At 49.3% G+C, this 24,475-nt stretch overlaps 1 protein-coding gene across 3 annotated transcripts in view; it reads right to left on the minus strand.

The window, feature by feature from the left end:
• LRRC20 (leucine rich repeat containing 20) overlaps window positions 1-22,178 on the minus strand; it is an 85,437-nt gene extending 63,259 nt beyond the window's left edge. The window contains exons 1-2 of one of the 3 annotated variants that reach the window (XM_066243252.1): window positions 21,993-22,116; window positions 13,597-13,741 (exon numbers count right to left, since the gene is read on the minus strand). In XM_066243252.1, the coding sequence (XP_066099349.1) occupies window positions 13,597-13,678 (82 nt within the window). In that variant the 5' untranslated portion in view covers window positions 13,679-13,741; window positions 21,993-22,116. Of the gene's footprint in view, window positions 1-13,596; window positions 13,742-13,860; window positions 13,964-21,992 lie in introns of those variants that run through there. The other 2 variants (XM_066243253.1, XM_066243254.1) reach the window with 2 other exon arrangements.
• Window positions 22,179-24,475: the final 2,297 nt, after the last annotated feature.

The raw sequence follows: 24,475 nt of genomic DNA on the forward strand, positions 1-24,475 counted from the left end.
AAGTATCTGTTAACAATAGATGGTAAAGCATTTGCGAGTTATTTAGCTGATATCTTTGAAAAACTAAATATATTAAATAAGCAACTTTAAGGAACAAATAAAACTCTTGTCGATGCAAAAGCAAAGATATTTGGTTTCATTACCAATATTGGTTATGTCAGAAACATATTAACAACAAAAACTTTAAACAGTTTCATTGGCTCCAAAAATGTGAAGTAACTGATACCGCTTTACTTGTTATTGTCAATCATTTGAATATTCTATCAGCTGATTTAAAAGAAAGATTTTCTGATTTAAAACAAATTGATTTCCCAACATGGATGATGCAGCCAATGTTAGTGGATTTGTCTGATATATCAAATATGCAGTATCAAGAAGAACTCACAGAATTGCAAAATGATGAGTCAGTTAAAGCTTTATTTAATATCAAAGGAGCGATGGCATGGCTTTGTGAGGAAACAGAAATCAAATACCCAAATTCAACCAAATGTGCAAGAAAACTATTGCTACCGTTTCTATCTTCATTTTTAGCTAAATGTGGATTTAGTGCTGTAAATGATTTATTGGTAAAAAAAAGAAATCGGCTGGATATAACACAACGTGGAGACTTGAGACTAAAGCTAATCAAATTGAAACCTAATATAAAATCTCTGTGCAGCAAGCATCAAGCGCAAGGATCACACTAAATTAAAATAATAAATTAATATAGAAAAATCTGTATTAAAATTATTTGGAATTTAAATTTCTGTTTTTCATTATATGTTTTGAAATTTTACTTACTGTGTTTTGTTAACAATTTCATAGTGATTTCTTCCTAGAACCTATCATTTATGTTTATTAAGTGAACAAATCAATTTTTTAATGTTAAAAATTATGTATGTTACATAGGGGGGGATATAAAAATTTTAGAAAGGTTAAGGTGGGGCATGGCACAAAAAAGGTTGGGAAACACTGCTCTAGAAGGTAAAAACCTTTCAGAGATGAGAAAATTGAGACACCAGCCACACCAGCACAGGCCTGGCACAGGGAAAGTACGGCTTCCCTGGTTTCCCTCTGGCCTCTCATCCATCCTGTGTCCAGCGGGGATCCTCCTAAAGCGCACCTGGCCCACGCCATTCCCTGCTCCGACACTGCCAGGGGCTCCCCACCGCTGCCCAGAGCAAGACCAGCAGAGGCAGCTCGGTCCCTCACTTAACTTGCTGAAATGCTGCTTCAGACGCTGTGTGTGATGCCAGTGTTTGAAGGCACGTGCTTCCCTACAACATGTGTTTGCTATCCACAAGCCAGTGCTTTCACTGGCTCCCTGCCATCAAGTCTGTCCCATGCTGTTGGTTACACAGGGTGAAAACGTGGACCCTATAGTCACAGAGCCTGCGTTTAAACCCCTCTCTTGGGGAAGTTGCTCAGCCTTTCTGTGTCTCAGTTTCCTCCTCTGGAAAATAAGGATAACAACAGCAGCCACCTCTCAGTCGGAGCGGTGATTAAATCACAGGGTTGTGATGAGGCCGAATGAGACCTATGTAAAGCAGTTGGACAGCTTAGCACAGGGTGAGTACTAAGGAAGTGTGACCTTATTATTACTCTGGGTCATTTCGACTCTAGGTGATTTTCCCTTTTTAGGCTCTTTAGAACCTAATCCCTGTGCAAGATAAGTCTTCACTGCAGAAACTACTTAAGGCCCTTTGTGATCTGAAGCCAATCTCTGCCTCCTTCTCGCCTCAGCTCCCTTTTATTCTTGCAAGTCACAGCCTCGCCAGTGCTGTCTCAAGTGCTCCTGTGCTATCCAGCCTTTGCTCAGACACCCTCACCTAGAATGCCTTCCCCTCACTCCTGTCCCACACTTGCACCCCTAGACCCGCCCCATCCTTTAAGGCTCAGCTGAAATGTCACCTCTTCCATGCAACTCCCTCAGCACGGATGCTAACGCACTGTGCAGTGGGTATGCCACGCAAGACAACAGAAGAGGAACTCATCCTTCTTTAGTCCATTTTATGTTCTGCTAACACTTCACAACCCATGCAATCAGCTTGCTTCCCAGGGGACTGTCTCCAAGGCTTATGTCACCTCCACAAGTCACTGTGTCATCTAGATCTGTCTCCTCACTGCACAGGGGACTCCAGCACCTGCTGGGCTTCCCTGAAGACCCCTCAGCATTGGCCCAGTTCTCACAGCTGGGCCAATTTCCACAGACAGAAGAATGACAAGCAAGGAAAACGAAAAGAGGAAGACAGTGATTTCACCCACGGGATGAGGCTGAAATCCACTCATCCAGCATCCTGAGCGCTGGCGCCTGCAGGGCAGCACCTCAGGGGACAGGAACCCAAGGAGCAGGTCGGCTGAGCTGGAGGCTGCCCACCACTGACCCTACTCGCAGTCTCCCCCACCCAGGAGACTGAGGCCCACAGTGGTGCTGGAATGAGGGCAGGTGGGGCTCATGGCCAACGGAGCTTCTGAAGTTCTAGAAGGAGATTCAGGGACCCCAACAGAGAGACCTGGGCCACAACCTTAGGGTTCGGAGGTCTTCTCCCACTATGGCTATAAACAGTCCTGAAAAAGCCTCAAGACACCAGCTAACCATCCTCAATGTATCAATCCATGCCACTGCTCACGGACACCGAGGCTGTCACAGCAGCGCTCCATGGACATCCCTGAATGCATCCCTGATACACGTGTGCACACGCTTCTCTAAGGCCACACCCAACCCATAGTGTGCATCCTCCAGGAAAAGTGGCCTGGTGCTGGCTTCTTGGGGCACTGGAGGCAAAGGTAAGCTGGCAAGTGGCAGATGCCCCAGAGGCCCATGGATCCACTGTCGTGAGAGGACCATGGAGTGGCGAGAGGAGCCCTGACCTGGGAGTTAGGAGGACTGGACTTCACTCTCAGCTCCATGGCAGATTTCCTGGGTGACCTTGGCGGTCACCTTGTGCCTCTGTGGCTCAGCCTCCTCATCTGTCAAACCAGGCTATCGAGAGGGCCAGCCCATTCTCCCGGACGCTTTCTGGCCCTTCATTTCTAGAGAGAGCAGGCTATGGGGCCAGCCAGGGTGGCGCAAGTGGTTAGTAAACACTGAGGGGATCAGGAGGCCTCGTATCTGCGGAATGTGCCAGAGCAGAGACAGGGGCAGATGGAGGTGAGGCCCTGGTGGGGAGTGAGGGGATGCTGAGGCCAGTAACCAGAATGGAAAAGAAAATCAGTGGTGGGCAGGCTTCCCTAGGCGCAGGCTGGCACAGCCTGGGCAGCCTGTGGAGCAGAAATACAGGGCCTGGGCCTGGGTGCCTATTGGGCAAATGAGTTTGTAAAATTTGTATTTTTTTTTAGTTTGCTCACTGTTATTGTTAGAAAATGGCGCTGAACAGCACCAGGTATATGTGGTCTGTGAAACTGTAAATTACCTTCCTGCTTAGGAAGGGCCATTGTTTTGCTAATGTTTGCTGGGAGAGGGATTTTGATTGCCCCCAGCCTGTTTTGGAGAGAAGAAGGAGAAGAGGCAGAGAGAAGCCATGTTTGCAGAGAGAGAGCAGAGAAATGCAGAGTGCTAAAGGAGAAGCCATGTTGACAGGGAAGGAGAAGGTGTGCAGATGAGGAACCTGAGCTGAGGGGCTTTGGGAGCCCTACTGAGGCTTGTGGGGGCCTCTGATTCTAGGAGAAACCAGAGAAGATTCTCCTAGAAACTGGTTGTGGAACCAGAGAATGCGTCAGTGGCTTTGGGAGCCCTGAGTGAAAGGGAAGTGTTTGTTCTGTGTGTTTGCTTGTTGGCCAGTGCACGACTTTAATAAAAAAAATGGCCCACCATTTTTTAGCTCCACTGTTTCTTTACTGTCTGTCTGAATTCAATGAAAATCTGCGTGTGAATGGCCACAACCGCTGCAACTACTGGCCATACAGTGCCCTTGACAATTCAGAGGTGAGTGATTGCTGTCAGACCCACCCAGGGCATTTGTGGAGTCCTGCTGCTTCTGAACTGGCCCCAGAGAAGCAGACACAGAGGGCTGTGTCCAGGGGGTGCCACTGAGCCCACTGTTCAGGCAGATGAGGAGGGGGCTGGGTGGCCGTTTCTGCAAACATTTCACACCAGGCTATGGTCTGGCTTCGCCTCCTTGTGCTCAGGTCAGCATAGGGCTCAGTGAGGGCCTGTCTGAACCCCAAGCCTCAGGTACAGAGGGGACATGGAGGGAATAAGAATGGCTCAGTAGTGAAGGCAGCTCTGGGATAGAGAGAAAATCTGCTTTATGGCGCCAGCCCAGGCATTTGCAATTGAAGGAATACTTTTTTAAAATATGCACATTTACTTTTTAAAAAATGGTACTACATGTCAAGAGTGACAAAGATGAGGCCCAAAGGGTGAACAATGAGGCCAGGCTTCCCCCCACCTTGTCCTCTGGTTCCCTGTCCCTTGCCTCCCTGGGACAGAGTCTCAGGGAGCTAAAGGTGTAGTTGTGGGCTCTACTAGGGTTATCCTGGGTTACTCTAGAATTGCTATACATGAAGCCAGCCCCAATCTAGAGAACACATCTAGAGATGGTTTTAGACAGAGCCTTCTAATCACTTCCTCCAGTCCCCTTGCACAGGAAGCAAAGTTAGGAGAGCAGCAGGGGGCTCTGCAGGGGGCAGAGCTGTTCCCCTCCCCCACTGCCAAATTCCCATCCTGCTCTTTCAGCTGAGAGGTGAGCAGACAGGCAGCCCTGGCTGGGGGCTGCCCTGTGAGAGCCTATTACCTCCTCTGCACCTGCAGAGCGGAACTGTGACTGGCTGACCTCCGAACTCCCAGGCCTGGAGACATTACAGTAAAACACACACCCCTTGTGCCCACTAGCACCAGGCTTCTGGCTGCCCACCTCCCTCACGGTGGGGGTGTGTGTGGGTGTGGGTGTGCCTCCACCGCCAGACTGGACACTTGGGTCCTCCAGGTGGAGCACACAGTCGGTGCTCAATGTGTGTATTTTCAAGGAAAGCTTATCATTCCGCTTTGGCGAGTATGTATTAAGTGCTTCTTGAGTACCCTGACTCAAGAAGGGGGCTGCAAAATGAGATCCTTGTGGGGGCCAACCAGGAATGAAAACACAGGATGTGAGTTGGGCTGCGCCTGGAAGCCCTTGTCAGGAGCTGAGCACTCACCCAGCAACAGCCTGGTCAAAGCCCAGTCTCAACTTCCTGTTACCAGCTTGGCTGATGACAGGGCGCCATCTGCTGGCAAGTACAAAAGAAGATGAGCACTCGGCCAAGGTGCGGGTGAGCCTGGCAGGGAAGGGAAGGAGGAAAGGCAGCAACATGTCCCTTCAGTCACTAGCTCTGGCCTCCCACTTGATTTTCTCACAGCTCCCAGCCTGCTGCTAAGTCCCCTGGGGATAGAGCATATCCATGTCCATATTCATATTCTCTCTCTCTCTCTCTCTCACTCACACACACACAATCCAAATACCTGCCCAGACAATGCCCTTCCCCACCAAGCCCCTAGAAGCCACCAAGCAAAGAAAGATCCTAATTATTAATAGTAGCCAGTGAGTCTCAAAATTCAAGGTAGGGAAGAGTCATACAGGGTTCGCATTAACTTGCAGATCACCAGGCTTACCCTGAGATCCCACTTTTAAAGCTCTAGAGTGGGGTCCACAGATCCGCATGTTTAACCAACACCAGACGATTCTGAAAGAAAGAAGTCTTTGTGACCTCAGTTTAGCAAAGCTTTCTTTGACTGTACACCAAAAGCACCATCCATAAAAGGAAAATGATAAACTAGACTCCATCAAAAGTTAAAATGTCTGTTCCTCAAAAATCCCTGTTAAGAGAATAAAAAAACAAGTCACAAGCTAGAAAAAAATACTGGAAAACACATATATGATCAAGGACATGCATCTTGAATAAATAAAGAACCATCAAAATTTAGTAAGAAAAGAAACAATCCATTTTACTTAAGGTACAAAAGATGTGAATAGACATTTCACCAAGGAAAAATATGTGGATGGCAAATAAGCACATGAGAAGCTGCTTAGCATCATTACTCATCATAGAACTGTAACATAAAACTATAATGAGAACAATTACACACCTGTAAGAATGTACAAAATTAAAAACCATATGGAGTATTGACAAGGATGAAGAGGAATGGAAATTCTAAACCACTTTGGAAGAATATGGCAGTTTCTTATGCAATTTAAACATATACTTAACATACACAATCCAGAAATCCCATTCCTGGGTATTTACCCAAGAGAAATAAAAACTTTCACTCATGCAGAAACCTATTTGTGGTTTTTTTTCTTATTGATTGATTTTAAAGAGACAGAGAGAGGAAGGGAGAAGAACCGGGGGGAGGCATTCATTTGTTGTTCCACTTAGTTGTGTGTTCATTAGTCACTTCCCGTGGGTGCCCTGACCAGGAACTAGACCCACAACCTTGGTGTTTTGGAATGAAAAGCTAATCAACTGAGCGAACCAGCCATGGCTGTATATAGATTTTTTTTTTTTTCATTTTTCCGAAGCTGGAAACAGGGAGGCAGTCAGACAGACTCCCGCATGCACCCGACCAGGATCCACCCGGCATGCCCACCAGGGGGCGATGCTCTGCCCATCTGGGGCGTCACTCTGTTGCATCCAGAGCCATTCTAGCGCCTGAGGCAGAGGCCACAGAGCCATCCCCAGTGCCCGGGCCATCTTTGCTCCAATGGAGCCTTGGCTGCCGGAGGGGAAGAGAGAGACAGAGAGGAAGGAGAGGGGGAGTGGTGGAGAAGCAGATGGGTGCTTCTCCTGTGTGCCCTGGCCGGGAATCAAACCCAGCACGCCAGGCCGACGCTCTACCACTGAGCCAACCAGCTAGGGCCTGTATATAGATATTTATAGGCTTTATTTATCACTTTAAAAAATTAGAAACAATTCAAAGATCCTTCAATAGATGAATGAATAAACAATGTCACTTCCATACAATGTAACACTATTTAATAATAGAAAGGTACAAACTACTGATTCACACAAAACATGGGCTAAAATGAAAGAAGTCAGACTCAAGAAGTTATATTCTGTATAATTCCATTTGCATGACATTCTAGAAAAGGCAAAGCCATAGGGATGGAAAAGAGATCAGACCAGTGGCTCTCAGGTATTGGGGACTGGGGGAAGGCACAGGGATTTTTTTGGGGGGGTGGGAGTTCTGGATCTTGTGGTGGTGATTACACAGTTGTATGTATTTATCAAAGCTCATAGAATTGTACACTAAAAAGGGCAAATTTGGCCCTGGCCAGTTGGCTCAGTGGTAGAACGTCAGCCTGGTGTGTGGAAGTCCCAGGTTTGATTCCAGCCAGGGCACACAGGAGGAGCGCCCATCTGCTTCTCCACCCTTCCCCTTTTCCTTTCTATCTCTCTATCTCTCTCTTCCCATCCCATAGCCAGTGCTCCATTGGAGCAAAAGTTGGCCAACTGAGGATGGCTCCTTGGACTCCAACTCAGGCACTAGAATGGCTCTGGTTGCAAAGGAGCAATACCCCAGATGGGCACAGCATCGCCCGCTAGTGGGCATGCTGGGTAGATCCCAGTCGAGCGCACATGGGAGTCTGTCTCTCTGCCTCTGCTTCTGACTTCAGAAAAAAAAAAAAAGTAAAAAGGGGAGGGCAAATTTTATTTATGCAATTTATGCCCTGATAAAATAAATAATCTATCTCAATTGAGGGACATTCTTTAAAATACCTGACCAGTACATCTCAAAATTGTCAAAACAGGTCATCAAAAACAAAGAAAGTCTGAGAAACTGTCAGTTAAAAGAAGTCTAAGGAGACCTGACAACTAAGTGTAATGTGGTACTCCTTAAACTAAAAAGGCTATTAATTCAATACTGAGGAAACCTGAATAAAAATGATGGACTTCAGTTAACAATAATGTATCATTGTTGGTTCATCAATTATAAAAGTTGTGCCTAACTAGTGTAAAATGTTAATAATAAGGGAGACCAGTGTGAGGTGCATGAGAATCTACTACACGATCTTCTTTTTGTTTTTTTCAGCACACACGAGCGAATGAGAGAAAGAGAGAGAGAGATATAAATAGGGACAGACAGACAGGAAGAGAGAGAGATGAGAAGCATCAACTCATAGTTGTGACACCTTAGTTGTTCACTGATTGCATTCTCATATGTGCTTGACCGTGGGGCTCCAGGTGAGCCAGTGACCCCTTGCTCGAGCCAGTGACCTTTGGGCTCAAGCCAATGACCATGTGCTCAAGCCGGATGAGCCGGCACTTAAGCCAGCAACCTCAGGGTTTCAAACCTGGGTCCTCAGCATCCCGGGCCAACGCTCTATCCTCTGCTCCACTGCATGGTCAGGCTGTACTATACAATTTTCTTATAAATCTAATCTGGTTCTTAAAATAAAAACATTATTTAAAGAACAAAATAAATAACTAAGTTCAAAACATGGATCATCTGGGAGGCTTGTTAAAATGCAGATTATCATGCCCCATCCTCAAACATTCTGTTTTCAAAGCTCTGGAGTAGAGCCCATGAATAGGCATTTTTAACCAGTATCCCATGACCCTGATGCAGGTGACACAGGACCCACCCTTTAGGAAGCCCTGTACAAGAGGACCTGACCGAGGATATCTGCTTTATGGGGGACTGTCCCTACTTTCTTGTTACCACCTAAGACATCTTCAACGTCCAAGTAGATATTAGCCCCTGATTATTTTCCTCCTTTTCTAGGAGCAGGGTAGGCCAACAATGGATCCAGGAAGGCTTGAGAGGAGAGGCCAGGGTAAGGGTGGGAGGAGGGAGTTTCAGGTTGCTCAGACCTCCTCCCGCACAGAGCGCATGGGGCACAGGGGGTGCACAGGGTGCATGGGGAGAGGCAGGGCTAGGGCCACACACCCCCGTGATGAACCCTGGCTCCGCCTGTAAACAGTGGTGTCACCAGCAAATCACTCGCAGCCTCAGCCTTGGCTCCAGCACCTATAAAACGGCAACTCCTACTCCAAAAGCAACATGGCCTAGGAGACGAGCTGAACGCTCTCATGCTACAGAGCACCTAGAAACCTTGGAGAGCCAAGTCCCATGCTTTCGCCTCTCCGGCTGTAAAATGGGGATATTGCTATTACCTGAGTCACAGGGTTGTTGTGAAGATTGAGTCCAAACTGTAAAGTGCTTACAATATTCTGAGGAAATACTGATAGAGAAAGAGAAAGGAAATACACAAGAGTGATGGAGGTCCCAAATGAGACAGCCCAAGAGGAATTCTAGGCGAAAGAGACTGGAGGGATGGGGAGTGCAACATGCCAAGAGCGAATGGCTCAGAATTTTCTAGAAATGAACACAGACATGAATCCTCAGAATCAAAAGTTCAAGAGACTTTAGAAAAGATGGAATGTGATATCAAATGTCCAAGCCCCACATGACGCCTGACACACAGCAGGCCCCAGACAAACGCCGGCCCCTCTCCTTCCGGGTCCCGCGGTCTCTCCTTCTCCCCATCTCTGCAGCTGCTCTCCCCGCCAGCCGTGCTGCCCTGCCTCCATTTCCAAATCTGTCCCTGCTCCTCTGCAGTGACGATCGCTTTCTAGGTCACTCCCAAACACACAGCAGACCTGGGATCCTCTCCCGGGAGATGACTGAGGTGCAGAGTGGCCTGGTCTGACAGTCCACTGGCCAGACACGCAATTATCGGAGGCTAGGGAGGGAAGGGTAAGGTCAGTCAGCCCCCTTGGGGGTGTGAGGACCCAGGGAGGCCCAGATGGGCATGAGACCTTTACAAAGAGCGAGCACTAACTTGGGGAGACAAGAGGTGGATGGAGAGGAAAGGAGAGCCAGGTTCAGGGAAGGTGTGGAGTCCCCAACTCTGTGCCAGCTGGTTGGAAGAGTTTATGAGATGAGGCCGAGGAGGAGTGGGGGGCAGGAGGAAAGCAGCTTGGACACAGCTCAGGGGCATGCCAGGGGCCAGGTGGGAAGGAGCCCACTTCTCAGGGGATGAAGGGGCCTGAAGCTGCAATAAGGGCTAGGATCCAAAGCTCAGGTTACAGGAGGATCTAGCCTGACTGGGAGGCACACCTCCAAGTGCCTGGGGGAGCGAGTGATGTGCACCAGGGTGACCTGCCTGAGTAAGGTGAGAACAGCCTGTAACTGAGCCCTTCCCAGACCAGTCTGGGCATCTCTGCAGGATCGCCCACTGTGCAGCAAGACACCTGTGGCTGCTCCACAGTCCCCCCCTCCACCTGTGCCTCTGGCCAGGTACAGGGAAGCAGCAAGGGTGGGGTAGGGGGGGCAGTTCACTCCTGGGGCGGGGGGGGGGGGCTTAGAGCAGGGGCTACTCCTGTCACTCTCTCCCGTTAGGAAGGAAGGTGCTTTACTTCCTTCCCTGTTCTGTAGTGGTAGGCGGTCCTTTCCCTAAAACTCATGCTTGCCTATTTATAAGGGTAAAATGTTCATCACAGAACATTCACAAAATGCAGAACACTATTTTCTAACATAAGTTTGCAGCTTGTTTTATTTCCTTCTACATTTTTTCTATGTACACATACACATTTAGCATAACGGGCATCTTACTATATAGATAGAGTTTGGGGTGCTTGATTTGTTTGTGTCCCCCCTCCCAATTCATGTCATACATGCGAATTTGTCCATCTTCATTCAAGCATAGGATGAAATGTTATGCACCACTGTCCATAGCAACATAAATTGTGTTGTATAGCTGCAGCGAAATTTATTTAAGCAATTGTGTGGTGCCGCTTCAGACTGTTTGCTATTTTACATGAGAACTAAACCCTTCACTACTTCAACACCCAGCAACACCTCCTACCTCTGAATTACACCGCCTGTGGCCTGTCCAACATGGCTAGGCATGGAGCCATGCACCACTGGCTGCTGTCTGACCGTCACAGAGGCAGAGACTCTACTGCACATGTCCCTGAGAGCCCCCAGCACCTTGCACACAGCAGGTACTGATAAATACTGACTGTTTGAGCCCCAGACCCCTCAGGCTATACAGACCTGATACGTTTCAGCTGCCAAAGGTCAGGACTGCACATGCCCACAGGGGCCTAGTCTGATGCTGTGCTTCTTCTCTGGGCCCTGAAGAGGTGAAAGGTCTCTACCATCCAGCCCTAACTTTAAAGACCCTATCACCTCCACAACACATGAAATTTAAGCTCCAACCACAACTGCTATGGCTTAATGGTTTAACTCGCCCCCAAGTTGACTACAGCCATCACTGTGCTCATGACCCTGGTAATCCCCAACCCTCTGCCCACAATCCCAGGACAGCACGGTGGGCCCCTGACTCTGGTACCAGGTAGGCAGGGCTCCAATCCCAGGTACTGCAGTGATCTGGCAGGGCGGCCAGAGGACTGGCTTGGGTTCCTCGATGGGCATGGCCCCTGGGCAGAGCAGAGGAGCTGGTCACAGCCTTCCCTACCCTAGTGGCCTTGCACTCTTCACCCCAGGCAGTGTCTAGCCTTCAGCCCACAGAAATCCCCACTTGGCCTACAGAGGCAACTGAGTGTGCAATCTCTGGTCCACAGACACTGAAATCTAGATTCCTAGATTCCACATGGCCTTCCAGGCTCTCCAGCTGCGGGGTGCTATCCCTCAACCGCTCCCCATGCCACAGAGGCAGCTCTGCCGTGGTCTCCCTCCGGCTATGGTGCGGGTCCTGCTAGGGACACCTGCCTCCTTCCTTGTGAGTACAGAAGGCCTCTCTCAAACAGCACCTCCCCAGGAGGTCAGAAGTCTGCTCTCCTTCCTCTGTTGTCCCTCCACGTTGCCCCATTCACACATCTGGGTGAGACTGAGCTGCCTATGTCCCTCTCCACCATGACACTTTAAAGAAGGGGTAGGTTATTCACTGCAGAGATTTGTCGATTTTCACTGAGCTCCCCATTCAAAGGCAATAAAGACACCCAGAAAAGACCTGGCTGGCTGACACCTAGAGAAGGCATGCTTGTGCTGGCGGGATGGGGAGAGAAGGGGCTTAGGCCTCCACCTCCAGCCCTTAGGAAAAAATAAAAGAAAAATAACAGCTGCCATTTATCGAGCTACTTACATGCCAAGCACCTTACATTATAATTCCTCCTAATCACCTTGATGAGGGAGACACAATTACATCCCCATTTCATAGATGAAGAAATCAAGGCCCAAAAAGGTTAAGTAACCTGCTAAGGTAGCAGACTGGTAGGTGGCAGAGTGGGGATTCAAATCCAGGCCTGTGTGACACAAAGCCTGGCTCTCAGCCACCACATTAGTGGGAAAGAGCCCTAAGCACTGGGGTGAGTACAACCATGTTAGTGACCACAGCCAGTACCAAAATTCCTTTACTTACCAGCTGAAGGCTCCCCCCCAGAGACTTCCGTTTAAAATCAGTGACAGTCTTCAAGTCTGTCTGCTGATAGAGGAGATGCTCCTCTTACCTTAGCTCAATTCAGCCAACACCTCCACGTGCTTACAAAGTGCCTGACACTGTGCTGGCTCTTGGGGGCTGGGGGACAAAAGACCACAGGATTATTGCCCTCTAGGGACACTAAATGGGTGCTACAGAGGAGGAAGAGAGCAAAAGGGGAACAGGGTAAACCTGAGGGCTTCCTGGAAGAAGTGGTGACCAAGCTCATCCTGAAGGCTGAGTGTCCCTCCACTTCCTGGGCCACCACCCCTGACCCAGAAGCCTACATTCCAGATACACCCTGACTAACAGCTACCACTAAGATATGCTCCACCTTCCCAGTCTTTGGGTCTTTGCTCAGGCAGTGGCCTCCATGGAAATGCTCCTTCCTGAAACAGACAGACACAGGTACACACAGCCCTATCTATCTGTGAAATTCCTCTCTGTGTACCAAAGGCCCAGCTCAAATCCCACTGTCCGCCAGCACAATCGCCCACAAGACAAGACGGTGCTCTCTTCCTCTGGGTTCCCATAACCCGCCTGTGGCTCTAAGATGCTGTTCACCTTCCAGCGAATGAGACGCACATGCACACTCGCGCATACACACATAATTGCACTATATCCCCTGCTAATTCTTACACATGGCAGAATAGTTAATTCAGCAGATATTTATGCTATGACCAGCTAAAAGCAAAAAACATAGAAGACACAATTCAAGTAAACCAGTGGAGAGAAAAGGGGCCACCCGGCTGGGTGACCCAGAAAAGGCCCCCCTTGCCTTTGACTCTTCCTCTCCTCCTCACCCAAACACCACAGCTACTCGTGCCTGGCAGGGGTCCTCTGGCACAGGGAGGTTGTGAAAATTTAGTAAGGCAACATTCATGCACCAGCACAGGGCCTGGCACACGGAAGGACTCAGCAGTGCTAGCTATTGTCACCTGGTCCAAGGCACGTACAGACTCAGAGCCAGGCGTCATCCACAGTCTAAGGGCAGGCAGACAGGCTCCCAGCAGGTGGAACCCCTGGGAGCTGTTTTTCAAACCTCTTTGAATATGACGACTATGACCTATAGCAAGTCTTACGCTGGGACCCAGTATGCATGCCAACTAAACACAACTGCAGTAAAAGTCTCCTGAAACATTGCTCCTCATGACAAGGATCACACACTGATACTGTCTCTTTCATCTTCTCTTTCCATTTCATTTCACAAACCACTTCCAGGGCCCTGCGGCTGGAACACCATGCCCTCACTCACCCAGGGTGTCAGAGCCGCTCTCCACCGTCTCATTGACCTTCCTTGCAACTCTGGCCACCGCCTCACCCATCTTCCTCAGCATGCAGACTCGGGTGTCCTGCTGCCAGCCACCAGGCCGGTCTGCTGCTCACAAGGGGGCCTGCACCTGGGGAGGACACAGGACCATGAATTGCCTTCCCACCAGCCAGAGACTCACCTCTGAATCTACCCTTCCAGGAGACCCAGGCTGCTAGAAGCCTGGAGGGAGAGCCGCAAGCTACTCACCTCCTCCTGAGGGGCCCAGAGCCCAGACCACACACAGCTTGGCCTTCAAAGCAGCTGGTATGCCCATCAGAGGGTGGAGACAGCCTGCCCTACCAGTTTCCTGGGAGGATAGACACATATGACCTCACTAGACACGAAGCCAGGTCCTGAACCAGTGGCCAGGCAGGTATGAGGACTCAGGTATGCGCTGGCCTGTGATTCCCTTAACAGGTGAGGCAGAAAGGAGGTAGAGACAGCCAACTGCAAGGAAAAGACGCTGTCCCTCCCTTCCACTGCCTGTAAGCTGGTGCCCTGGGCAACTCCTCAGCTCCCTGTTTGCAACACCTACTTCTGTCAGGTACCTCCTGCGTGTTGGGAAGTAGGGACATAAAGGCGAATGAAACACAACCCTACCTGATCAGAGCTCACAGTCCATAAGTGGCCGGTTCCCCAGCATCAGTATGGAGGGAAGTTACCTGTTTAGCCTGCAGACCTGATTAACAGCCTGATGCTGAATATATCTTCAAGACCCCAAGGGAAAAGGGCTGGGGTGGGTAGGGAAATGAAAGAAGGGAAATTGGATCACTAGAGAGAAGCTTAAAGAAGGGCAAAGAATACAATAAAAAGTATAAGATGTTAAAGACATAAGAGACACTAAAGCCTGACCAGGCGGTGGCGCAGAGGATAGAGCGTTGGCCTGGGATGCTGAGGACTTAGCATTAACCTTCCTTGCAACTCTGGCCACCACCTCACCCATCTTCCTCAGCATGCAGACTCAGGTTAGAAACCCCGAGGTTGCCGGCTTGAGTGCAGGGTCGCTGGCTTGAGCGTGGGATCATAGACATGACCCCATGGTGGCTGGCTTTAGCCCAAATGTCGCTGGCTTGAAGCCCAAGGTTGCTGGCTTGAGCCCAAGGTCACTGGCTTGAGCAAGGGGTCACTCGCTCTGCTGGAGTCCCCCAGTCAAGGCACATATGAGAAACTAATCAATGAACAACTAACTTCCTGTTTATTACAGAGAAGGAAACTGAGGCACAGAGAGGGACTAAATGACCTGACCGAGGTCAAAGTGAGTAAGTGACAATGGCTCAGCCAGCTCCGCATTCAGTGCTCACTTCTTTACTCACATCACCAATAGCAAAACCCCACAATGAAAACGAACTTGAGGCCAAGGTCAAAGCCCCCCTTTGCCCTCAAATCCCAATCCAAGCTTTGCACACAGCTCACAGAGCTCTAATGAACTCAGTCTGAGGGTCACAGGCAGAAGACTATAAAGAGCAGAGGAAAAGGGGTGAGAATAGAGCTCAGAGCTGCTAACAAATACCAAGAAAAAGTCCCCCAGTGCTCAGGCAGGGCAGCCAAGGCCAAGTTGGGCGCTGGCCGACCCGCCCATCTGCCTCCGTGCTGAGCTCAGTGTGTATGTGCATCTCACCAGGGAGGCTGACGAGGAAGGCGTAAGACATGCTGCAGTGGGATAAGACTGTTTTTTGGGACAGGCCTAATGCCTAACTGCTAATTATCAGTTGAGAAGCCTTGGAAAAGTGTCTTAACTACTCTGAGCCCCATTTTCTTCATCCGAAGAAACCCACTAATAACTTCACTGGGTTCATACAAAGATTGAACAAAATATATATACCTTTCTAGCCCAGAGCCCAGGACACATAGATTCCCAATAAATGCTAATGGAGAGTACAAGACATGTGCAGACATGATGTCGGCATCAGTTTCATACACATGTGAATTTGAACAAACAACTCAGTGGGATTTATCTTTAAGGAATGTGTAGAATTTTCATCTCACCACCTTCAGGAAATCTTTCTTGATTGTCCCAGCCCTGAACGTTCCCTTCTCCTGAGTTTCAGAAGCACTTAATGCCCTAGCACAAGCCACTTGGGTTGTTGTTGTTGTTTGTTTCTTTTTAAGTGAGAGGAGGGGGAGATAGAGTCCCATAGGCAGCCCAATCAGGATCCACCTGGCAACCCCCAACTAGGGCCGCCACTCAGACCAACTGAGTTACCTTCTGCACCTGAAGCCAACACTCACACCAACTGAGCCATCCTCAGAGCCCCGGGCTCACACTCGAACAAATTGAGCCACTGGCTGCAAGAGGAAAAGAGGAGAACGGAGAGAAGGAGGGGGAGAGAAACAGATGGTCACTTCTCATGTGTGCCCTGACCAGGGATCAAACCCAGGACATCCATACACAGGGGCGACACTCCATCCACTGAGCCAATCGACCAGGGCTGCCACTTGGTTTGTTTATAAGCTTTTTAAATGATACACACCTGTCTCCCCAGTTGGCCTACAGGCAGCTTAAGGCAGGAAGCAGATACGTATTATGCCTTCCGCCTGCACTCTACACCACACACTGAAAACAGATATCCAGTTATTATCCCCCAACGGCAGTGATGATGATCAACAACCATTATTTGTGTTTCAAATCTGAATAGAAGTCAACTGACTCTTGAAATAAATCTAAGACACTATCTAATTGAGAAGGGTCATAAATTCAAATGCCTACCAGTGCCAAGTGGGCAGTCAGTACCAGGTGAGCCATGGGAGGACAGTGAGGACTATTACAAACGAGACCCAACACCTTCATCATGCTACCTTTTTTTTTTTCATTTTTAGAGAGGAGAGAGAGACAGAGAGGGAGAGAGAGGAGAGAGAGACAGAAAGAGAGAAGGGGGGAGGAGCTGGAAGCATCAACTCCCATATGTGCCTTGACCAGGCAAGCCAGGGTTTCGAACCGGCGACCTCAGCATTTCCAGGTCGACGCTTTCTTTATCCACTGCGCCACCACAGGTCAGAATGCTACCTTTAAGACCATCACCCTAAGCCTGAGTAACAGCAGTGCTGCTAGAATCTTAATAACTTAGCCTACCCCTTTACAAAAAAAAAAACCACACCAAAAACCTGAGGACCCAAGAAGGGAAGTAAATCAGAAAGATGAAAACAAAAAAAACCCATTAGCTCTTCCAACTCCTAAACCAGGTCTTCCTACAATACCATACCCCCTCCTTTCCCCATTTCCAATATTTATCATCAATAATCACAACCACGTATTGAGCATCTACTAGGTATATAGCAAAAAATGAAGAGGAAAGAAATAGAGGAAATAGCTCTGACTTGTGATTCCAATGAGGAAATGCTTTCCAAGAAACATCACAGAGGCAATCCTGGCTTCTCACAAAAGGTAAAGAGAAGGTAAATCTCCAACCTTCCCTGGGTCTGTGCTAACCCTGGTGGGACTGTCTAGGTTGATTCCTTTCACAAACTACACCTGCAATTCTTCCATATGCCACCAGGTAGGGGTGGTGGTGCCCTTAGCCTATAGAACCTCTTCATGAAAACTAGTCATATTAAAAGCCTCACCCCTGCTGGCAAGCTCAGACATCCTATAGTATGCATCAGAGAATGGACATGGAGGCAGGAACAGAGCAACCTGTAAAGTCTGTGAGTCAGAGCAAGTCACTAGGAAGAGGGGCCCCTTACATTTCAAAGGATGCTCTGGGCCTGACCTGTGGTGGCGCAGTGGATAAAGCGTCAACCTGGAAACACTGAGGTTGCCGGTTCAAAACCCTGGGCTTGCCTGGTCAAGGCACATACGGGAGTTGATGCTTTCTGCTCCTCCCCCCTTCTCTCTCTCTCTCCCCTCTCTCTATAATGAATAAATAAAATCTTAAAAAAAAAAAAGTCAGCTATTTTAAATAAAATTAAAAAAAATAAAAAAAATAAAATAAAATAAAAAAGGATGCTCTGGGTGCAGTACAAATATGCCCTAGCTCCCCAAGAGCTTCCCACTGCCTAAAATCATCAACCTCACTAACTGGCTAAGGAACTACCCTTCTTTCATCTAAAACTCCTCTTCCCTCTTTTTTTGTTTTTGTAACAGAGAGACAGAGAGAGGGACAGATAGGGGCGGACAGACAGGGAGGGAGAGAGATAGGAAGCATCAATTCTTCACTGAGGCACCTTAGTTGTTCATCAATTCCTTTCTCATATGTGTCTTGACCGGGGGACTCCAGCAAAGCGAGTGACCCCTTGCTCAAGCCGGCAACCTTTGGGCTCAAGCTAGCAACCATGGGGTCATGTCTGTGATCCCACACTCAAGCCAGCAACCCTGTGCTCAAGCCGGTGACCTCGGGGTTTTGAAGCTAGGTCCTCTGTGTCCCAGTCCAACGTTCTATCCACAGCTCCACTGCCTGCTCAGGCTAAAACTCTTCCTCCCTCTAAGGGAGAGTTCCTTGATAAAGTTCAGTTGACGATCTCTTTCCCAGGTCAGATGACAATGGTCTGTCACTCTTAGGCAGAGGCAGGGCTATGAGATGGGATGGTGGCAGGACCACATGCGATATAAGACCCAAGATGGGGTAAGAGGGCTCCAAAAATGAAGGAAGAACTTGGGATGATAGGAGTCTAGAGTGTGTCCCCAAAAGGGCTCTTACAAGGCTGCCCAACTTCACTACTTTCAGCCCCAACCCAACTCAGGGCTTCTTTGATAAAAAGTCAAACAAACAAACAAACAAACAAAAACCAAAAATGTATGTATTTAGCATGGAAGAGGAGCCCAAAAAGAAAGGAAGTTTGGGGAGGGAGGGAAAAATAAGGACAGCTGCTCCTCTTCCTTTCTTTTGTTTTAAACTGTTTTTGAGAAAAATGGATAGTTGTGATGGAGTGCAAATCCCTGTAGGGAGGGACACCTCTAGGAATGCAGGGCCCCTATCTATATAAACAATTTCAGTGAACCAAAATCGACATGTCAGCACCATTCTAGCTGCCCGATCCTGCGTAGTCCCATGAAATAAATATCACACTGGCCAGTAGGAGCAATCAATATGCAAGGCAGCCCTTCTGGAACCAGAATCCAACTCCATAGGCCCAAGTTCTAGATCAGGGGTCCCCAAACTACGGCCCGCGGGCCGCATGTGGCCCCCTGAGGCCATTTATCCGGCCCCCGCCGCACTTCCGGAAGGGGCAACTCTTTCATTGGTGGTCAGTGAAAGGAGCACATTGACCATCTCATTAGCCAAAAGCAGGCCCATAGTTCCCATTGAAATACTGGTCAGTTTGTTGATTTAAATTTACAATTTACTTGTTCTTTATTTTAAATATTGTGTTTGTTCCCGTTTTGTTTTTTCACTTTAAAATAAGATATATGCAGTGTGCATAGGGATTTGTTCATAGTTTTTTTTTATAGTCCGACCCTCCAACGGTCTGAGGGACAGTGAACTGGCCCCCTGTGTAAAAAGTTTGGGGACCCCTGTTCTAGATCCCTTGAGGAACCGTTCAATCTTACAAGCAGGGGAGGTGGTTGCAGAAAGCCAGAGTGTCCCAAAGGGGAAAACAGGAACCAGCACCCCACATGAGTCTAGTCTGGGCTTGTGTACCCAAATCTGATGGCTTTTCTAAGGCATCAGCCTTAGAAAATTTCAAGAAAGGAACTCCAAATCCTGGACACTCTTAGGCACAGGGTCCAAACTGATAATTCACACTTGCTGTTGTCCCAGCAATACAACCCTCTCCACACAAGCCCCACTCCCCTATCCTCAGCGTATATCCTAGTCCCAGGAATGTTTAAATCCAACAGACATCTCCTGGGCACCTCCTACAAGGACTATAGCTACACTCAGGGAGTAAAGGTACAGAGACAGGGCATGGGCCAGAATGAGCTTCCTGTTGGGTAAGAGAGACTCAGTGACAAGAAGCTGGATAAGCCAGACACTAGTAGAGCAATGACACCAAGCCAAAAGAGTATGTGTGTCCTCTGCTTTAAAAGCAAATGGCAGCCCTGGCCGGTTGGCTCAGTGGTAGAGCGTTGGTCTGGCGTGCAGGAGTCCCGGATTCGATTCCTAGCCAGGGCACACAGGAGAAGCGCCCATCTGCTTCTCCACCCCTCCCCCTCTCCTTCCTCTCTGTCTCTCTCTTCCCCTCCCACAGCCAAGGCTCCACTGGAGCAAAGTTGGCCTGGGTGCTGGGGATGGCTCTATGGCCTCTGCCTCAGGCGCTAGAATGGCTCCGGTTGCAACAGAGCATCGCCCCCTGGTGGGCATGCTGGGTGGATCCCTGTCGGGCACATGCGGGAGTCTGTCTGACTGCCTCCCCGTTTCCAACTTCAGAAAAATACAAAAATAAAAAATAAAAATAAAATAAAATAAATAAAAGCAAATGGCATGGGTAGGAGGAGGGAACAGAGACAGGTGCTGAGCAAAGGTACCCGAAATAATAAGAGAAAGAGGGAGACAGGCAGCCAGTCTGTCCCCAGATTACTGGGTGAGTGAGCTGAACACCCTTCTTTAAGTCTGTCCTCTGTTTTTCTGCCCGGAGCTGTGGAGTTTGAAAAGAGCAGATTAAATCAACCAAAGTTTTAGAAAGTTATCAGTGTTATAAACAGTCTCTTTTTTTTTCCCCCCTTAAGTGAGAAGCTGGAAGGCAGAGAGGCTCCCACATGTGCCCCAACCGGGATCCACCAGCAAGCCCCCTAGGGAAGGGGTGCTCTCTGCCCATCTGGGGCTGCTGCTCTGTTGCTCAACCACCAAGCTATTTTAGTGCCTGAGGCAAGGCCATGCATGGAGCCATCCTCAATGCCCAGGACCAACTTGCTCCAACTGAGCCATGGCTGCAGGAAGGGTAGAGAGAGATAGAGAGGGGAGGGAGGGGAGGGGTGGAGAAGCAGATGGTCACATCTCCTGTGTGCCCTGACCAGGAATCGAACAGGAAATATACACATGCCGTTGGAGGGCTGCTCTACCACTGAGCCAACGCACCAGGGCCAAACAGTCTTGTTTGTAAAATGGATATATTACCTTCCTCCCTGGATTGTTTTAAGCCGTAAAGGACATACAGCTTTTGAGAAAAGTCTATGCTCTTCCTACACAAGGCATTATTAATAGGTGATTACACAGGTACAGTAAGTTAGGATATAATAAACTGAATGTTAGAAGAAAAAAAAAAGTGCCCTGCTTTATGAGAACTCCTGTACTTAATCTTATTTCACCTGGAGAGGAGGATGGGAGAGCGGGTGTTTTGCCCAAACCTTGACAGCAGCCCCTTCCCACGGATCCTGCCCTCACCAGTGAGAACTCTACCTTATCTGGAGCCCCAAGATCTGTGGAAAGGAGCTGCTGTAACACCCCGTCCACACCAGCTGCGCCTATATTTAGTTACTGGTGTGGTCACTTGGGAACTTTAGAGCCTGGCTCCGCTCAGAGGGGCAACCTGAGCCTTCTGAGCCATGTGTGCAAACTCCCCCACGGTTGGCTACAGCGGGTCTCCTGGACCATGCCAGTGGGGCAGCTGATGGGGAGGTGAGAGCCGGCGGGGTGGGTCGGACCCAAGGAGCCCAGGAAGGCACGTTCGAGGCCAGAACAGAGCTGACCCAGTTTTCCACCCAAGGGAAAGAAACCCGCTGGGGCGTGAGCAGGACCAGCTGGCGCCTTGTTTTTGAGCCATGGGGTTCGCAGCGTCTGCTCGTACTCCCCTATAGGCAACTAAGCATCCTCGGGCTGCGTCTCCCAGAACTGAGAGAAGTGGCCAAGCCAGGGTCCCCTCGCCTGGCGCAAGGGGCCAGCCTCACCCGTCTACCCCACCCCCCCCCCAAGCGCCCGCAGCCAATGGCTCCTCGTCGCCGGCCCTCCGCTCTCCCGGCAGGCGGGGACTGGGGAGAATAAAGCGGGCAGAGAAAAGAACGCTGTGATGACAGAGGGCCGGGGACTCCCGCGCCTTCCGGAGCCCAAGAGGCACCCTCTGGGGCACGCGTCTTCTGCTACCCAGAGCGGAAGCAAACCCCGAAAGTGTCATTTCAGGGATGAAGTACACAAAAGCTTCTCCCAGCAGGGGCGCCTCCCGCGGAGAATGGAGGCCCGCCCGGGACCGCTTTCCCGAGCTCCCTATTTCCTGGCACCGCCGCTCCCACTACCCCGAGCCAGCCCCCGTCCAGCCGCAGTCTGAGAGTATAAGCCGGCGCGGCACCGGCCCCCAGGACACTGCAGAAGCTCCTGCACCCGGTGACCTGGGGGAGGGGAGGGTACGCTGCAGAAAACCGGGACACTTTTCTCCCTCTCTCCCCCAGCCCCTCCAGCGCTTAGCCTCAGGCTACTTTGCGGGGCACGAAGCGTGGGGCCCCGCTCCGGGCCGCCTTCTGCTCCACTTACGGCGACAATGCCTCCTAGCGCCCTGCGCAGCGCAGTCACGCTCCCTCGGCCACCGGCGGCGCCCCATGTAACAGCGGCGTGTTGGAGCCGGCAGGGAGGGGCGTGCGGGGCCGGGGCTCTGAGCTTTCGGCCGCCCTGCCAATCGCAGCGCCAGGACAGGCTCCGGGGCGGGAGCAGACAGCCGGCCAGGCCTCGCGCAACCTAGCAGCGCGCGGGTCCTCATGCCGCGTCCGGGAGCGGCGCGCGCTGATGGGCGGCTCGCGCGCTCTCGTGGGTGGATCCGCTTTGTGTACGACTTCTGGAGGAAAAATGCTTGGGAGGGTGCAGTGTGGACAGGAACGCAGGACTGAAGTTCCAGATTTGTATTCTCAAGGGAATAGAGTTGAATTAGCCAGATCGGGGTACTTTGAGAAACGTGAAGATGGTGACTAGGAAATTTTTCACGTGATGCCCTCAGGCACCCTTTCAGATTTTTAGAGACAATAATTATGGCTGCACTAAGTTACTTCACCTTTCTAAATCCTAATGTTCCCCTCTCTAAAATAGGAATTAAAATATATAAATACCGTATTTCCCCGAAAATAAGACAGTGTCTTATATTAATTTTTTTGCTCCTAAAGACACGCTAGGTCTTATTTTCAAGGGATGTCTTCTTTTTCCATGAACAAGAATTCACTTAAAAAAAATACTTTATTGATTTTACAGAGACAGGAGAGAAAGAGGAGCATGGAATGGGAAATAACAACTCATAGTTGCTTCAGGCTAGTTGTTCACTGATTGCTTGCTGTATGTGCCTTGACCTGGAAAGCCCAGGGTTTCGAACCGGCAACCTTGGCATTCCAAGCTGAAGGTTTATCCACTGTGCCACCGCAGGCCAGGCAAGAATTCACTTTTATTGTTGAACAAAAAAATCAATATTTACTCCTATACTGTAGTCATGTTATCACAAACATCAGCATAACCAGCCAAACTCTGAATTCCATCAAGAATTTCTTGTGACTATTTCAATGTACAACAATCTACCATTTCCTCAAAAATAAGACAGTGTCTTATATTAACTTTTGCTCCTAAAGACGCGCTAGGTCTTATTTTCGGGGGATGTCTTATTTTCAGGGAAACAGGGTACCTACTTCATTGTCATTGTGAGGATTAACACATGAAATATTGAGGTTGTGATGCCCAACATGAGAGCTCAGGGAAGGGTAGCAGCTTCACAGACCTTCATTTATAGAGGACTCACACTCTTCACCAGGCTCTATAGGGATGATGAAAGAAATGAGGCCCCTAACTCAACCAGTGAGGATGATCAACGAGTCAAATGCTCTAATAAACAGAAACATGTATTAAATGTGTGGGAGTCCTGAAGAAAGAACATTTAATTCTGCCTGTGGAGAACGGGAACACATTCCCTTGGGCTTTGATGACTCCTTCTCAGGAAGACTATGGAAGCCTTTCCTCAACCTCATCATCACTGTACCTCTGCAACATACCATATGTACCAGATACCAGACATAAATAAATGGATCAAGTCCTGTTATGCCCAAGCTAAGCTCCTTATTACTCTGGACAAAGCAGGCCCTGCTACTTCTGTTTCACTTATAATTGCCCTAACATTTCTGGCAAATTTCCACAAGTGGATGTCTTCTCTCCCCTGCTAGGCCAAATGCAGACCTGAGATAACCATTGCAGTGCTTCTGTGCATGTTGTAAGGGCTCAGTAATACCGCGGACTGATGGCCCCAACCTGGGGTATCCCACATTCATGCCTTACCTTACCCACTCCCCTTTCTCAGGAATTTCATCCTGGCCCTTCCAACTCCACAGGGACAAAACTCCTTTCCACCTCAAATGCCACTTCTATTCCTTGTGTGCTTGTCTCTCCAGAGTACTTACCACATCATGGCCATTATTATGTCATCTCTGCACAAGTCTTTTCTGCCAAGGCTCTGCCTGATTTGAAATAGCCCAGAGCTTGGCACATGGTAAGTGCTTCTAGTCAGCACTTTTTCTCCTGCATAATAAGACACCCCAAAATTTAGAAATGGCTTAAAGCAATAACTATTGAGTTGAAGATTTTATGGGTCAGCATTTTAGGTTGAGTTTAGTCGGGCAGTTCTTCTGGCCTCAGCTGGACTCCCAACATGCATCTGGGGTCAGTGGCTAGGCAGCCAGAGGCCTCTGCTTCTGGGAGCGGCTAGCTGTCGACTAGGTCATATGTCTCTCATCCTCTAGAAGGCTAGCCCAGGCTGGTTCACATGGAGCTTCAGGGTTCTAAGAGCAAGAATGGAATCCGGCAAGGTCTCTCTCAAGGTCTAGGCTCAAAACTGGCACTACATCACTTCCATAGTTATATTGGCTAAACCAAGGTACAAATCCCACCCAGATCCAAGGGTGGGGAAATAGACTCCATGTTCTGATGGCAGGAGAAGCAAAATCACTTTGCAAGGAACAGAAACACAGGGATGGGTAGAGAACTGAACGGTG

Source organism: Saccopteryx bilineata, chromosome 9 (genome assembly GCF_036850765.1).
Source record: "Saccopteryx bilineata isolate mSacBil1 chromosome 9, mSacBil1_pri_phased_curated, whole genome shotgun sequence".
NCBI lineage: Eukaryota > Metazoa > Chordata > Mammalia > Chiroptera > Emballonuridae > Saccopteryx > Saccopteryx bilineata.